Source organism: Prionailurus bengalensis, chromosome C2 (assembly GCF_016509475.1).
Source record: "Prionailurus bengalensis isolate Pbe53 chromosome C2, Fcat_Pben_1.1_paternal_pri, whole genome shotgun sequence".
NCBI lineage: Eukaryota > Metazoa > Chordata > Mammalia > Carnivora > Felidae > Prionailurus > Prionailurus bengalensis.
Genome location: NC_057350.1, coordinates 105707262 through 105724107, shown reverse-complemented (window position 1 = coordinate 105724107; position 16846 = coordinate 105707262). Strand labels below are relative to the sequence as shown.

The window sequence follows — 16846 nt, the reverse complement described above, 5'->3', positions numbered from 1 at the left end:
AAATGGACGGAAAGCTTCCAAACTCATCCTATGAACCCAGCATTACCTTGATTCCAAAACAGACAAAGACCCCACTGAAAAGGAGAATTACAGATCAATATGCCTGATGAAGCTGGATGCAAAAATTCTCAACGAGGGGCGCCTGGGTAGCTCAGTTGGTTAAGCATCTGACTCTTGATTTTGGCTTAGGTCATGATCTCAAGATGCGTGAATTCGAGCCCCTCATCAGGCTCTGCACTGACATGTGGAGCCTGCTTGGGATTCTCTCTCTCTCCCTCCCTCTCTGTTCCTCCTCAACTTGTGCTCTCTCTCCCTCTCTCAAAACAAATAAATAAAAACTTAATAAAACAAATTCTCAACAAGATACTAGCAAATTGAATTCAACAGTACATTAAAAGAATTATTCATGGGGCACCTGGGTGGCTCAGTTGGTTGAGCAGCTGATTTCAGCTCAGGTCATGATCTCACAATCTGTAAGTTCACGGCCTACATGGGGCTTGCTGCTGTCAGCAGAGTCTACTTAGATCCTCTGTCCCTCTCTCTCTGTGCCCCTCCCCTGCTCATTCTCTCTCTCTCTCTCTCTCAAAAAGAAATAAAAACATTAAAAAAATTAATTGAAAAGAATTATTCACCGTGATCAAGTGAAATTCATTCCTGGGCTGCAGGGCTGGTTCAATATACAAAAATCAATCGATGTGACACAAGACATTAATAGAAGAAAGGATAAGAACCATATAATCCTGTCAATATATGGAGAAAAAGCATTTGACAAAATACAGCAAATCGTTTCTTGATAAAAACCCTCAAGAGTATCAGGATAGAAGGAATATACCTTAACATCATAAGAGCCATATATGAAAGGCCCACAACTAATATCATCTTCAATGGGGAAAAACTGAGAACTTGCCCCCTAAGATCAGGAACACTAGAGGGATGTCCACTCTCACCACTGTTGCTCAACATAGTGTTGGAAGTCCTCAGCAATCAGACAACACAAAGAAATAAAAGGCATCCAAACTGTCAAAGAAAAAGTCAAAACTTTCACTCTTCACAGATGATTTGATACTCTACATGGAAAACATGAAGACTCCACCAAAAAATTGCTAGAGCTGATACATGAATTCAGCAAAGTGCCAGGATATAAAATCAGTGTACAGAAGTCAGTTATTTCTATACACCAATAATGCAGCAACAGAAAGAGATATCAAGGAATCAATGCCATTTACAATTGCACCAAAAATGACAAGTTACCTAGGAATAAACCTAACCAAAGAGATAAAAGATCTGTATGCTGAAAACTATAGAAAGCTTATAAAAGAAATTGAAGGAGACGCAAAGAAATGGAGAAACATTCCATGCTCATGGATTGGAAGAACAAATGTTAAAATGTCGATACTACCCAAAGCAATCTACACATTCAATGCAATCCCTATCAAAATAACACCAGCATTCTTCACAGAGATAGAACAAACAATCCTAAAATTTTTATGGAAACACAAAAGACCCCAAATAGCCAAAGCAATGTTGAAAAAAGAAAACCAAAGCTGGAAGCATCACAATCCGAACTTTAACCTGTATTACAAAGCTGTAATCATCAAGATAGTGTGGCACTGGCACAAAAACAGACACGTAGAACAATGGAATAGAATAGAGAGCCCAGGAATGGACCCACAAATATATGGGCAACTAATCTCTGACAAAGCAGGAAAGACTATCCAAAGGAATAAAGACAATCTCTTTAGCAAATGGTACTGAGAGAACTGGACAACAACATGCAGAAAAATGAAACTGGACCACTTTCTTACAACATACACAAAAATAAATTCAAAATGGATGAAACACCTAAACGTAAGACAAGAATGAATCAAAATCCCACAGGAGAAAACAGGCAGCAGCCTCTCTGACCTCAGCCACAGCAACTTCTTACTTGATATGTCTCTGGAGACAAGGGAGATAAAAACAAAAATGAACTACTGGAGGAGGGCAGGGTGCCTGGGTAGCTCAGTCAGTTAAGTGTCTGACTCTTGGTTTTGGCTCAGGTCATGATCTCACAGTTTCATGAGTTCAAGCCCCACATCAGGCTCTGTACTGGCAACATATAGCCTGCTTGGGATTCTCTCTCTCCCTACCTGCTCCCCCCCATTCAACACTGTCTCTGTCTCTCTAGAAATAAATAAACTGAAAAAAAATGAACTATTGGGACCCCATTAAGATAAAAAGCTTTACACAGCAAAGGAAACACTCAACAAAACTAAAAGACAACAGAAAGAATGGGAGAAGATATTTGCAAATGACATATCAGATAAACAGTTATTATCTAAAATCTATAAATAACTTACCAAACTCAACACCCAAAAAAGAAATAATCCAGTGAAGAAATGGGAAAAGACATGAACAGACATTTTTCCAAAGACAACATCCAGATGGCTAACATAAACATGAAAAATGCTCAACATCACTCATCATCAGGGAAATATAAATCAAACCACAATGAGATACCACCTCACATCTGTCAGAATGGCTAAAATTAACTCAGGAAACAACAGATGTTGGTGAGGATGCAGAGAAAGGGGAACCCTTTTGCACTGTTGAATGCAAATTGGTGTGGCCACTCTGGAAAACAATATGGAGGTTCCTCAAAAAATTAAAAATAGGCCCTAAGTAAGTACAAAAAGATGGAGATCATACCGTGCATATTTTCAGACCACAACACTATGAAACTCGAAATCAACCACAAGAAAAAATTTGGAAAGGTAACAAATACTTGGAGACTAAAGAACATCCTACTAAAGAATGAATAGGCTAACCAAGCAATTCAAGAGGAAACTAAAAAGTATATGGAAGTCAATGAAAATGATAACACCACAACCCAAAACCTCTGACACGCAGCAAAGGCAGTCATAAGAGGAAAGTATATAGCAATCCAAGACTTCCTAAAGAAGGAAGAAAGATGTCAGATATACAACCTAACCTTACACTTTAAGGAGCTGGAAAAAGAACAGCAAATAAAACCAAAACCAGCAGAAGACAGGAAATAATAAAGATTAGAGCAGAAATCAATGCTATCAAAACCAAAAAAAACAGTAGAACAGATCAATGAAACCAGAAGCTGGCTCTTTGAAAGAATGAACAAAATTGATAAACCACTAGCCAGTTTGATCAAGAAGAAAAAGGAAAGGACCCAAATAAATAAAATCAAGAATGAAAGAGGAGAGATCACAACCAACACAACAGAAACAAAAATAATAAGAAATTATTATGAGCAATTATATGCCAATAAAATGGGTAATCTGGAAGAAATGGACAACTTCCTAGAAACATATACACTACCAAAACTGAAACAGGAAGAAATAGAAAATTTGAACAGACCCATAACCAGTAAGGAAATCGAATTAGTAATAAAAAATCTGCCAAAAACCAAGAGTCCAGGACCAGATGGCTTTCCAGGGGAATTCTACCAAACATTTAAGGAAGAGTTCACACCTATTCTCTTGAAACTGTTCCAAAAAATAGAAATGGAAGGAAAACTTCCAAACTCTTTGTATGAAGCCAGCATTACCTTGAGACCCCACTAAAAAGGAGAACTATAGACCAATTTCCCTGATGAACATGGATGCAAAAATCCTCAACAAGATATTAGCCAACCAGATCCAACAATATATTAAAAAAACTATTCACCACGACCAAGCGGGATTTATACCTGGGATGCAGGGCTGGTTCAATGTCCACAAAACAATTAACGTGATTCATCACATTAACAAAAGAAAGGACAAGAACCATATGATCGGCTCAATAGATGCAGAGAAAGCATTTGACAAAATACAGCATCTTTTCTTGAAAAAAACCCTCAAGAAAGTAGGGATAGAAGGATCACACCTCGAGATCATAAAAGCCATATTGAACGACCCAATGCTAATATCATCCTCAATGGGGAAAAACTGAGAGCTTTCCCCCCTAAGGTCTGGAAAAAGACAGGGATGTCCACTCTCGCCACTGTTATTCAACATAGTATTGGAAGTCTTAGCCTCTGCAATCACACAACACAAAGAAATAAAAGACATCCAAATTGGCCAGGAGGAGGTCAAACTTTCACTCTTCGCAGATGACATGATACTCTGTATGGAAAACCCAAAAGATTCACCAAAAAACTTCTAGAATTGATTCATGAATTCAGCAAAGTTGCAGGATATAAAATCAATGCACAGAAATTGGTTGCATTCCTATACACCAACAATGAAGCAACAGAAAGAGAAATCAAGGAATCAATCCCATTTACAGTTGCACAAAAAACCATAAAATACCTAGGAATAAACCTAACCAAAGAGGTAAAAAATCTATACACTGAAAACTATAGAAAGCTTATGAAAGAAATTGAAGAAGACACAAAAAGATAGAAAAAGATTCCATGCTCCTGCATAGGAAGAACAAATATTGTTAAAATGTCGATACTACCCAAAGCTATCTACATATCCAATGCAATCCCTATCAAAGTAATACCAGCATTCTTCACAGAGCTAAAAAAAAATAATCCTAAAATTTGTATGGAACCAGCAAAGACCCCAATAGCCAAAACAATCTTGAAAAAGAAAACCAAAGCAGGAGGCATTACAATCCTGGACTTCAAGCTATACTACAAAGCTGTAATGATCAAGACAGTATAGCACTGGCACAAAAACAGACACTCAGATCAATGGAACAGAATAGAGAACCCAAAAATGGACCCACAAACATATGGCCAACTAATCTTTGACAAAGCAGGAAAGAATATCCAATGGAATAAAGACAGTCCCCTCAGCAAGTGGGGCTGGGAAAACTGGACAGCAACATGCAGAAAAATGAACCTGGACCACTTTCTTACACCATACACAAAAATAAACTCAAAATGGATGAAAGACTTAAATGTAAGACAGGAAGCCATCAAAATCCTGAGGAGAAAGCAGGTAAAAACCTCTTTGATCTTGGCCACAGCAACTTCTTACTCAACACGTCTTCAGAGGCAAGGGAAACAAAAGCAAAAGTGAACTACTGGGACCTCATCAAAATAAAAAGCTTCTGCACAGCTAAGGAAACAATAAGCAAAACTAAAAGGCAACCTACAGAATGGGAGAAGATATTTGCAAATGATCTATCAGATAAAGGGTTAGTATCCAAAATCTATAAAGAAATTATCAAACTCAACACCCAAAAAACAAATAATCCAGTGAAGAAATGGGCAAAAGACATGAATAGACACTTCTCCAAGGAAGACATCCAGCTTTTCAACCGACACATGAAAAAATGCTCCACGTCACTCATCATCAGGGAAATACAAATCAAAGCCACAATGAGATACCACCTTACACCTGTCAGAATGGTTAACATTAACAACTCAGGCAACAACAGATGTTGGCGAGGATGCGGAGATAGAGGATCTCTTTTGCATTGTTGGTGGCAATGCAAGCTGGTGCAGCCACTCTGAAAAAAAGTATGGAGGTTTCTCAAAAAACTAAAAATAGAACTACCCTACGACCCAGCAATTGCACTACTAGGCATTTATCCACGGGATACAGGTGTGCTATTTCGAAGGGACACATGTACCCCAATGTTTATAGCAGCACTATCAACAATAGCCAAAGTATAGAAAGAGCCCAAATGCCCATCGATGGATGAATGGATAAAGAAGATGTGGTATATATATACAATGGAGTATTACTCGGCAATCAAAAAGAATGAAATCTTGACATTTGCAGCTACGTGGATGGAAATGGAGGGTGTTATACTAAGTGAAATTAGTCAGTCAGAGAAAGACAAAAATCATATGACTTCACTCATATGAGGACTTTAAGAGACAAAACAGATGAACCTAAGGGAAGGGAAACAAAAATAATATAAAAACAGGGAGGGGGACAAAACAGAAGAGACTCATAAATCTGGAGAACAAACTGAGGGTTGCTGGAGGGTTGTGGGAGGGGGGATCGGCTAAATGGGTAAGGGGCATTAAGGAATCTACTCCTGAAATCATTATTGCACTATATGCTAACTAATTTGGATGTAAATTTAAAAAAATAAAATTTAAAAAAAAAAGCAAAAAAAAAATTTAAAAATAAATAGAACTACCCTACAACCCAGCAATTACACTACTAGGAATTGATCCAAAGGATACAAAAATGCTCATTCGAACGGGGCACATGCACCCCAATGTTTATAGCAGCACTATCAATAATAGCCAAATTATGAAAGAACCTAAATGTCCATCAACTGATAAACGAATTAAGAAGATGTGGTGTTTATATACAATGGAATACTATTTGGCAACGAAAAAGAATGAAATCTTGCAATTTGCAATGACATGGATGGAACTAGAAGGTATTATGCTAAGTGAAATAAGTCAGAGTAAGACAGATATCATATGATTTCATATGTGGAATTTAAGAAACACAACAGATGAACATAGGGGAAGGGAAGGAAAAATAAGATAAAAACAGAGAAGGAGGCAAACCATAGAGACTCTTTAGTACAGAGAACAAACTGAGGGTTGCTGGAGGGGGGAGAGGGTGGAAGGATGGGTTAAATGGGTGACAGGCATTAAGGAGGGCACTTTTCAGGATAAGCACTGGGTGTCACTATGTAAGAGATGAATCACTGGATTCTATTCCTAAAGCTAAGACTACACTGTATGGTAACTAACTTGAATATAAATAAAAAAGAAACAAACAAACAAAGAGTATAATATTGAGAGTAAGAATCAATCCCATCTACCAAAAAGGTTCATGCTTAAACTAGGACTGAGAATTCCAAAATGCTTAAATCAGGTTTCATTTCTAGAGTATAAAACATGACAAGAAATATAGACTCTAACAGACAGAAATCTGTATTTTGGAAAGACATGAATATATGACCCACACACAGCATTATGTTACCATTAGCAGTTACCAAATTCCTTTGTCTACACATAACCCAGTGGATACAAAAGAAACTAGCTGAAAATTGATTCAAATGTTGTTCAGATGATAAAGAGATTTATAAAATACTTAACAGATCCTCATTGTTATTACATTTGTACAACAAAATTAAAATTCTGGAGAATGAAATTAATAGGAGAGTGGGTTAAAATCCAGCTAGTGGCACTTACCAACTTGTGCTGCTTTTTTGAAATGACACTGTATTACATATACCAGGACAGAATTAAGGTATCATAATCCAAAATGCAAATGATGCAAAAATAATTTCTACTACAAACACATGGCGGTGGCAGGAGGGACCTCAGTGCCATTTGCAGATGAGGAAACAACAGCCACAAGGGGGTTGGGAGACTTGCCCACACTCTCACGTACAGCTGGTCAATTCTAGGGCTGGAACTAGAACCCATAGGACCTCACTCCCAACCCACTGTTCTGCCTCCCTTCTGGGTCCAAAATGTGCTCACTATCCACATTTCTGCTGTTTTAATAACTCCCTTCAATAGAATTGGAGTTCAAGCTCAGACCTGCCTGAGGAGGAGGCCAGGGGCAGATCTGGGGTATCCCCCCGAGTCTCCCCTCTCCCAGAGGTGGTCCTCATCAGCAGCAGTCCTCTTCAACTCCTCCCAGAGCAGGAGAGCATGTTGAAAAGGTGGTTGTCAGCAGACTTCCCAGCACCAAAATATCAGAAGAGGGAAATGCATTCCCACAGCACAGCTGTGATCACACCCAGCAGGAGCCGCCAGCTCGTGAGGCAAACGAGACAGGCGGTCGGACAAAATATCGATGTACCTCCAGGTCACGAGAGAGACTTTGTCAGGGTACCCCTAATTCACATTAAAATATCTGAGACCCACGGGGCGCCGGGGGTGCTCAGTCGGTTAAGCATCTGACTTCAGCTCAGGTCATGATCCTGTGGTTCATGAGTTTGAGCCTCGCTTCGGACTCCATGCTGACAGTTCAGAGCCTGGGGCCTGCTTCAGATTCTGTGTCTCCCTCACTCTCTGCCCCTCCCCACCTCTTTCTCTCTCTCTCTCAAAAAAAAAAAAAAAAAAAAAAAAAAAATATATATATATATATATATATATATCTGAGACCCAAACCTCAGAATGGTAAGGGGGAAAAAAACAACACTCTATTGGCTATGCCCACCCACTGCCTGAAGTTTCCACATACTCACTGAACTATACCCACTGACAGAGGGGTCTGGACATTGGTGCCTGAGAATCAGAGCCTAGCTGGGGTTTTTGAGTCTCTTAATCACATTTTTAAATGTTATGGTAATGAAACAGACAATTACTCTATTTGTCTTCCCACCCCAACCAACCCACAAACCAGAGTTTTCAATTCAAGACACAAAAACACTTACATTCTCTCAGCTTTGCTTTCCATACAATTTCCTCAGAATCCATTTCAACCAAAAGTAATTTAAACTCCACTGGTTGCTCCAAATACACTTCAATGTAACTTTTCAATTTTAAAAGTGAACCGTCAACAAATTCGATTTCCTTAAAAAAAGGGGGGGGATTTTTTAAAATAAAAGTTGCATTAGTTGACAATAACAAATGTCAAATAAGGAATACTAGAAGGGTCAGTGCTGACCTGAATGCTTACTGAAACTCTGATGCTCGAAATGCCACTCCTTAATCACAGACCCTCTTATTCTCTTGCTTCTAGACCCTCATTACTCCAACCTGCTTTTCTACTTCATTGAGGCTTCCAGTATGTTGGCCCTATTTTTTTTAAGATGTAACTGTTCAGTCCTTTCTTGGTTTCAGTGTTTCACGTTCCCAAACTAATCACCCTTTTGTAGGTGCTTTTAAACTTCCTCACCATCTTTTGCTTCGATCATTCCACAGCCTGGAATTGATTTAAAACATTGACAGAACTACACTGAGTGTTTTAGCCACACTCTGTCACTGAATACCACCTTTCCCCCAACAAACCCTTTCTTTGCTATTTTATGGATAAAGAATCTCAGAGAAGCTAATAAACTTGCCTAAATCCACATCTAGGAAATGGTAGAAGTGAATTTGAATCCACACCTTCTGACTCCTCATTTTTTTTTAAGTTTATTTATTTATTTTGAAAGAGAGAGAGAGAGAGAGAGAGAGAGAGAGTGCGCGCACGCGCACGAGCACGAGTGGGGGAGGGGCTGAGAAGGAGAGAGAAAATTCCAAGCAGGTTCTGTGCCATCAGCACAGAGCCCAATGAGAGGCTCAAACTCACAAACTATGAGATCGTGACCTGAGCCAAAATCCAAGAGTCAGATGCTTAACCAACTGAGCCACCCAGGTGCCCCACCTTCTGACTCCTCTTAACTACTACAGAGACTGATTCCTGTCCTGGACCTCCTCTGCTCCTCTGCAGACTGACTCACAAGCCTAGAGGGAGAAGTCTACTTAAAAAAAAAAAAAAAACAAAAACTCACTGGAATGTACTAGGCACCACCTTTAAAAACCAGGGATCTTAACCTGCCCCTCTCCCTTCCCATTACAAATCACTAGCATTATCCTCACAACCTTTAATAGTATCACCAAGGCCTACAAAGTGAAGATCTCTCTCTCTCTCTCTCTCTCTCTCTCTCTCTCTCTCTCTCTCGTGGCCCCACTTTTCCCAAAGCCCTCTGCATTCCCATTTCCTGGAACTATTCTGGTGCCCTGAGCCCAGCTGCACATCCTATCACCTCACTTAGGCACTTATGGTTTCCTCTTCCGAGAGAGCTGCCTCCCCGGCGAATCTCTCTCCCTTCAAACCCAGAACAAATGTCACCACATGGGAACCCTTCCTGAAATTCACCACACCCATCTCTATGGTAATACCACATGACATGTTAAAATGATTTCTTTACATGAATATAGTCTGTCTCTTTCTATACTGGCATCTTTTGAAGGAAAAGATCATGACACTCTTAGCTCTTATCCCAGACTGACTTTTAATAGGCAATTTTGATAAATGACAGTTAAACACATCATTAACGGTATAAAATCAGCAAGAATACCTTAGATTTACAGAGTTTCACAACTCTCAGAGAACCCCAAAACCATTACCTTTCTATGATCCTTTGGGCAATACTAGGAGATTATCCCCCATTTTATAGCCCAGAAACTTGGTTGAGAGAGAGCACACAACTGGTGGCAGAATTAGACTATTTAAAGCCCTCCCACCATCATCTTGTGTAAACGAGAGCTCTGGGGACCATCTCAGTCCTTTCCTAGACAGATTTACCCACTGAATGTGTACTATTCCCTCTCCTAGTAGCTCTTAATCCTGGCAGCACATTATAGTCACCCTGGGAGCTTTAACAAGCCCGATGCCGAAGCCACTCCCAAACCAATTATGTCAGTATCTCTGGAGATGGAACCCAGGCCACAGACTTTTTTAAAGCTCCCCTGGGAATTCCATTTTGCAGCAAAGGCCAAGAATCACACTGTTCTGAGCAAGCCCTTCACATTTAATTCCACCTCCCAGGCAAGACCGCAGTTGGCTTCTTGTGATCATCTTGAGGTAGCATCTGCCAGGGCTTGATCAGCTTGCAAGGGCTGAGAACCTCTCAGATCCCAGTGGAAAGACTGTGGAATTAGGACCCAAGGGCAGACGGGGCTCAGGGCCAGGCTCTCCCATCGCCTGGCCGTGGGACTCAGTGGCTCACTGGCCCACTTTGCACATTAGTTTCTTCAGCCATGCTACTGTAAGGCTCAAAACACACCAGGTAGAAAGAGACCCTTTGAAACTGGAAAGGAAGGTCATAGAAGGCCATCTGATCAACCTGACTACTTCTCCAGGGCACCAGGCCCCTGATAATATAATAAAATAATGCAACATGGGCCACTGCGATCAGCTCTCTCTTGCTTCATATTTTAATGTAATGGAATCAAAACGTTGTTCTCAACTTTTCATAAACTATAAAACAAACATAAAAAGGTGTACAAAAAGAATTTCCACACAGATGTCTAGTTAGATAAGGTACGGCACACAATCAGAGCACATAATGAAAATAAGTTTTAAAAATAACTTAGTCATTTACAGGAAACCAAAATCACTTACAAATGTCATGTGTACAGTGAATAGTTGAAACCTAGTGACAATTTGTTCTCATAACTATTTTTCAAATGCCTTCCAGTAAGAAAAGCCAGTATCCTTGTTAGCAACTCTTTTCCATTAACCTTCAGTGCTCTGTGACTTAAAATCAAGCTTAAGGTTTTTATTCCTTTGAAGCTAACATTGAATTTAATTAAAAAAAAAAAACTCGAGAAAATTTAAAACCTTTTTAAAGGGAAAGAGATTAGATAAGCCGATTTTTCAGATTAATTCTGAAATTCAACAGCATCTCTGGAATAAGCTTCAAGTTTAGCAAAGCAATTGCTTTCTTTTAAATAAAAAATGAGAACAAAACACATTATTTTAAAACCATCAGAATACATATCTACAAAATATACATCCTGCTGCTACTCCAAGTGGTTTTCAAAATATATATACCTCTGGGGTAATTTCGGCTTCTGGTTCGCTGATCAGTCTGTATTTCTTCCCATTCTGCAATAACTTCTGGCAAACAGGAGGCTTGTCAATTTTCATGAATTTCTTGGAGGAGTGCTTTACAGACTTGGAAATATCCTGAAGGTAGAAATAGGTTTTGGTTTTGAAATGCATCAGCAACAACTGTAAGGACTCTAAGCATCCGAGCAGTGCATGTGCCGCCCTGCATTATCTTCATTTCCCTGTACAAAATGACAGCAAGGGAGAAACTTCCACGATGCTCTGAAAAGAAATGCCATAGAGGCGAATAAGGCACCTTTGATCTGCACTTCAGGCTTCTAGGTCCCCAAACATCTTTCTGCCAAAGCACTACAGCCAAAGCACCCACCCTGCATGGCACCTAAAATTTGCTTCTGAAGGATTTGAGAAAATTAAATTAGGGCTAGTGTTACACATTCGTATTGATTATATGCCGATGATGTGAACAGAGAGCAGCTACTTTATTGTCAACAGTTCTGCTTTACCCGAAGTTTGTTTCTACCCAGCACCTTACATGTTCCCATCCTTATTTTCACAACTGTCCCAGAGGGCTCCCTGATTTTATATGTATAGCTTGAATGCCCCAAAGAGGTTAAAGGAAACTTTGGCCCAGGCTCACTTGTAAAACAGCTGAGTAGCTGAACATGAAATTTAGGTTTCCTGAAGGCAAAGTTCAAGGAGTTCTTCCTATGTAGGGGAAAAAACAACCCAGGAAGGTGTAAAAATCAAACATCAACAGGAAGCACATCCTGCCTTTTAACCATGCTATGCTCCCTATCATTCTAGTGGTGTCTTCTTCTACATTTGTTGATACAATCAGCCCCTCACCCCAGCTTCCCAGGAAGTACAGATAATACCCTTTTAATTACTTGTATTTACTTTCCTGAAACATGAACTTCATTTAATAGTAGTACTTTATTCCGGGGTGCCTGGGTAGCTCAGTTGGTTAAGAGTTCGACTCTTGGTTTCGGCTCAGGCCATGATCTCATGGTTCATGGGTTCGAGTCCCAAGTCAGTGGGAAGTCTGTTTAGGATTCTCTCCTCCTCTCTCTCTGCCCCCCTCACTCCCTCACCCCCCACCCCCACCGGCTCTCTCTTGTTCTCAAAATATATATATATATATATTTATTCCAAATCCATGGTAATTCTACTTTAGATGGGGTTATTTTTATACTATTTTGAAGACTAGCTTCCCAACTGCAAGTATTAACTTTAGTAAGATTAAAGGAAGCCTATTTTACCTTAGGAAGAAACTAAAAACCTATTACTTAATAGAATTTTTAAATTTTAATATATATTGCCAATTATAATCAATATAACTTACGTTTCTAAAGCTGTGCAAATACTACAACCTAAAAACACTGGAAATAGGTAGTTTCATGCTGTAGGGGGCCAAGGGAAGGCTACCCCAAGATAGACTACTTTGGCATGAAGGCTATTTTGATTTTAAAAGCAATCAAGGGTGGGTAGGTGGGTGAAATAGGTGAAGGGGATTAAAGAGTACACTTATCATGAAGAGCCCTGGGTAATGTACCAAATTGTTGAATCGTATTGTACACCTGAAACTAATATAATACCGTATATTAATTATACTTGAATTTTTAAAAAAATTAAACAAATTTTTTGAAAAAGCAATCAAAACCCAGCAGATTCAGGAAACACTCTTTACCTCCCCTACAATCGCCTAGAAGAAGTTGGGTAGAGGACCTCCTCCAGGAAGAGAACTATCACCAGAGAAAACTACATTACGTGACATGAACCAGGTATGGTGACAGAGAGGAACCCTGCAAGGCCTGTTTCATCAAAGTCCTCTATGTTCCATTGCTTCTGAGTGGCCCAGCAAGCACTTGTTTACTAAGCATTTACTCTTTTTCATTTTCTTCCAAAGTGTATTCCTTCCCTTTGAAGTCCCAGAATGCTGCCCCCTTCTCCTTAGTTCACAATGACATATATACCTCATTTTGCCAGTGTCTTTGGAATTTCCACATCTGTGTGGATTCCCGATACATACAAAATTAAATTAGATTTTCTCCTGTTAATCTGTCTCATGTCAACCTGATTCTTGAAGGGCAGCCAGAAGGATCTTGTAGGGCAGAGGAAATTCTTCCTCCTTGTCAATGTAAATTCTGTAACTCAAACTACAACTCATCATTTTGTACACTTTATCACAGATCTTATGTTTATTTTCTTAACTTCTGTCAAACTCTCATTTCAAATCTGAAAGGACAATTTTGAGTCATGGTTTTTTCTGTCTACTTTATTTATTTCAGTTCTCCATCCACCTCTAAACCATTACAATTGTACAGAAAATGGCTAAAGGTATAACAGGAGTTCTAACTGCCACAGCTCTAACTATGTAAGCATTCAGAAAGCGGGATAATCATCACATCCTGATTCTGGAAAACTGGTTCCATTATGAACACCCAAACCCCCACCCCTCAGGCCTCGCTGCCTTAAACACAGTTAAGTGGTTCATGAATATCTGCTCTACAAAACTCAGAATGTGAACCACAGGCCAATTTTTATCCAAAAATTTCCTCTGCAATGAGTTAACCTGGGAGGTGGATCTTATGTGAGGAACTTTAGGCAAAGAGAAACCTCAAGTCATCCTACATTTGACCCAAAGGCCTCAAATGGCTCCCCTGTGTGTTCCAGAACAGGTGCTCCTCAAACTCTTAATGTGCATGCAAATCACCTGGGAATCCTGCCCAGTTCAGGCTCGGATTCTAGAGGTTTGGAGTGGGCTAGAGCTTTTGCATTTTACCAAGCTCCCTGCTGATGTCAACACTCCTGGCCCCCTGGGTCCCAGACCACATTTTGAGTAGCACGGCTATAGAAAATAAATGGCCTAGACTGTACATCAGCCAACCCTCTCCAAAGCCAGGCCTACTTGTCTGGGCCATCCTCATCTATGGAGAGCTACTTCCCCATCTGTCATCTTCTTGACACTATTTACACGTATAGACAACCATACCCGATAAACCTGAGGACTTGGCACACACCAAGGCACTGACCTTAGAACCTTATGCCAAATTAGACCCACAGTGGGGAGACACTTAAATGAACAGGGACAGGACCCACATAAACATGGCATAACATTTGAACACAGAGTATTCAACATTTATTATTCATTTTCATTAACTTTACCTTGATGAAGGACTCATTATTGGTTGCTATGTACACTCGAAAAGACAAGGATGGATTATGGTCAATGGCTTTGTAGAGAATCACGGCCCCATGGTGGTATACTGTTTCTTCACTTTGAATAACAGGTCCCACCGGAGAAAGAGAGCTCACATGCCACTTGACATGGGTTGCAGAATGATCCACAGTGGATTCTAACGAGGCCCCAGAACTTTTAACATGTAAGACTTTGAATGTCATATTGGCATCATGGTCTGTTAAAGCATGAAGGTAAATTAGTGTTCCAGGCAGTATACGGATGGCACACATACTCTTATATACGCACATGCACACACTAATGAGACTTTTAGAAAACGAGTACTTACGACCCAAGCAGAGGGAATGTGGAAACTGAATGGAAGTAAGACAGTTTGGGTCACATTTAACATCAAACAAGGGTCCACCAACAATCCAGGGCTTAACAACCAGGTCTGCGTATTTGCTCCAGGACAAAACGCAATACTTGATGTCAACTTTTCTGTTAACCTCAAATATCAGGCCAGTTTCTGTGCACTGGTAAGTTCCCTCCGCATCCAACTTTAGCCTGCATTGGACAGATAAGAACACCTGTTTAGGCCTAACATTTGGTCAGCAAAGGACTTTTTAAAATTATTTAGGTTTTTAATTTCATTCAAAAGCACTAATGAAATTCTACCACATTTTGAAGAAGCATCACTATCAAAGAAAACAATCCAAGTAGTTACATAAAAGGTGTGAAACTGGTGATATTGCTTTGTGTTTCCCCTATTTGGGGTCATTTTTATGTACAAAGTTAAATTACTAACGATATTAAGTCTTCTGTATTCACAACTACTTACAAAAACTGTTCCCGGGAAAGGAGCCTGGGGGTCACTTGTTCATTCTGTTTCTGAAGAAAAAGTATACACACATATGCACATAAGCGAGTAATATATAAGTAAATGTTGTTTTCTTAAAGCAAACTAGGAAATCATATTTTATAATTAAAAGATACTTACATTTTCAGCATTACAGTGTTCACAGGAAGGTTGGATTTTATTAAGTTCTAAATAATAGAAAAAAGGTTTTACTTATATGAATGTGATTGGCATTTTCAAATAAAATTTTTTTATTGAATTTTTTTGTTATTTTAGAGAGAGCAGGGGTGAGGGGCAGAGGGAGAGAGAATCTTAAGCAGGCTCCATGCTCAGTTCAGAGCCCAACACAGGGCTCGATCCCACAACCCTGAGATCATGACCTGAGCTGAAGTCAAGAGTTGGATGCTCAACTAACTGAGCCACCCAGGTGCCCCTCAAAGATAAATTTTTTAATAAATATATGTGATATGACCAGATCACAAAATTCAAAAGTACATGCCCCTCAGCGATAAGAAGATCTAAAAGAATATTTTGGAACATGTAAGTTTATACCTGAATGTAAATGATCCTTGGGCAAGTCTTTATCCTCCCACTCTTGCACTGTGAAAGAGATCATCACACATGTATTGGCACAAGTCATCCACAAGGTAAGTCATGTACTACTTAAGTACCCACCTTCAGCTTCCCAACTGACAGGAGTTTAAACATGTATTTAAACACTTGCAGGAGTTAATCCAATGACACATGACACATCATGTTTGTCAATCCCACTGCAGGTCTAAGGTGTGAAAATTAGCTTGAATGTGACTTCAGTGCACCCCATCTTGGCACATAAATCTTTATGTGATCTTTTTATGCAGCAGTGAAGGCTCTGTCCCCATCCTGCAAACCTGACCCACATGTCATGGGAGAGAAACAGACGAAACTGGCAGGGTAAGCATATTGCCTGGTTCTTACCCTGAGCAGAAGCTTCCTCAGTGGAAGACTCTCCTGGCTCCCCATCTGTGGAGACAAGAGGGGCATGAGCAATCTCTTCATTAGTTATTCCTCACCTAGGACGGTGTCTCTCCTGGAGGGCTGCAGCCCCACTGAAGACTCCTTCATGGCCCATGATAAATGCTTGGCTGGCGTCAGCCCTCAAGCTGTTAGAGTTAGAGATTAGCTTGGGAGAAAGGAATCAACATCCTATTTTAAGCATATTTAAACTGGAACTATTGTAAGACTCTCTGATATAGCATGCAGACTCTTTCCATAGGGCTCAAGGCCCTATATGATCTGGCTCCCCATTACCTCATTTCCTGCCTGCCTCCCCACACCTACTGCCCTCCTGTCACTGCTTGCCATTTCTCCATCCCCAAAGCATACTCCTAACTC

At 39.9% G+C, this 16846-nt stretch overlaps 1 protein-coding gene across 1 annotated transcript in view; it reads right to left on the bottom strand.

Moving 5' to 3' along the window:
* LOC122491788 overlaps positions 1–16846 on the bottom strand; it is a 44750-nt gene that overhangs the window by 11079 nt on the left and 16825 nt on the right. Inside the window, exons 6-13 of the mRNA XM_043595019.1 lie at positions 16430–16474; positions 16025–16072; positions 15614–15660; positions 15455–15504; positions 14963–15180; positions 14601–14851; positions 11418–11552; positions 8308–8446 (exon numbers count right to left, since the gene is read on the bottom strand). Of these exons, the coding sequence (XP_043450954.1) occupies positions 8308–8446; positions 11418–11552; positions 14601–14851; positions 14963–15180; positions 15455–15504; positions 15614–15660; positions 16025–16072; positions 16430–16474 (933 nt within the window). The remainder of the gene's footprint in view (positions 1–8307; positions 8447–11417; positions 11553–14600; positions 14852–14962; positions 15181–15454; positions 15505–15613; positions 15661–16024; positions 16073–16429; positions 16475–16846) is intronic.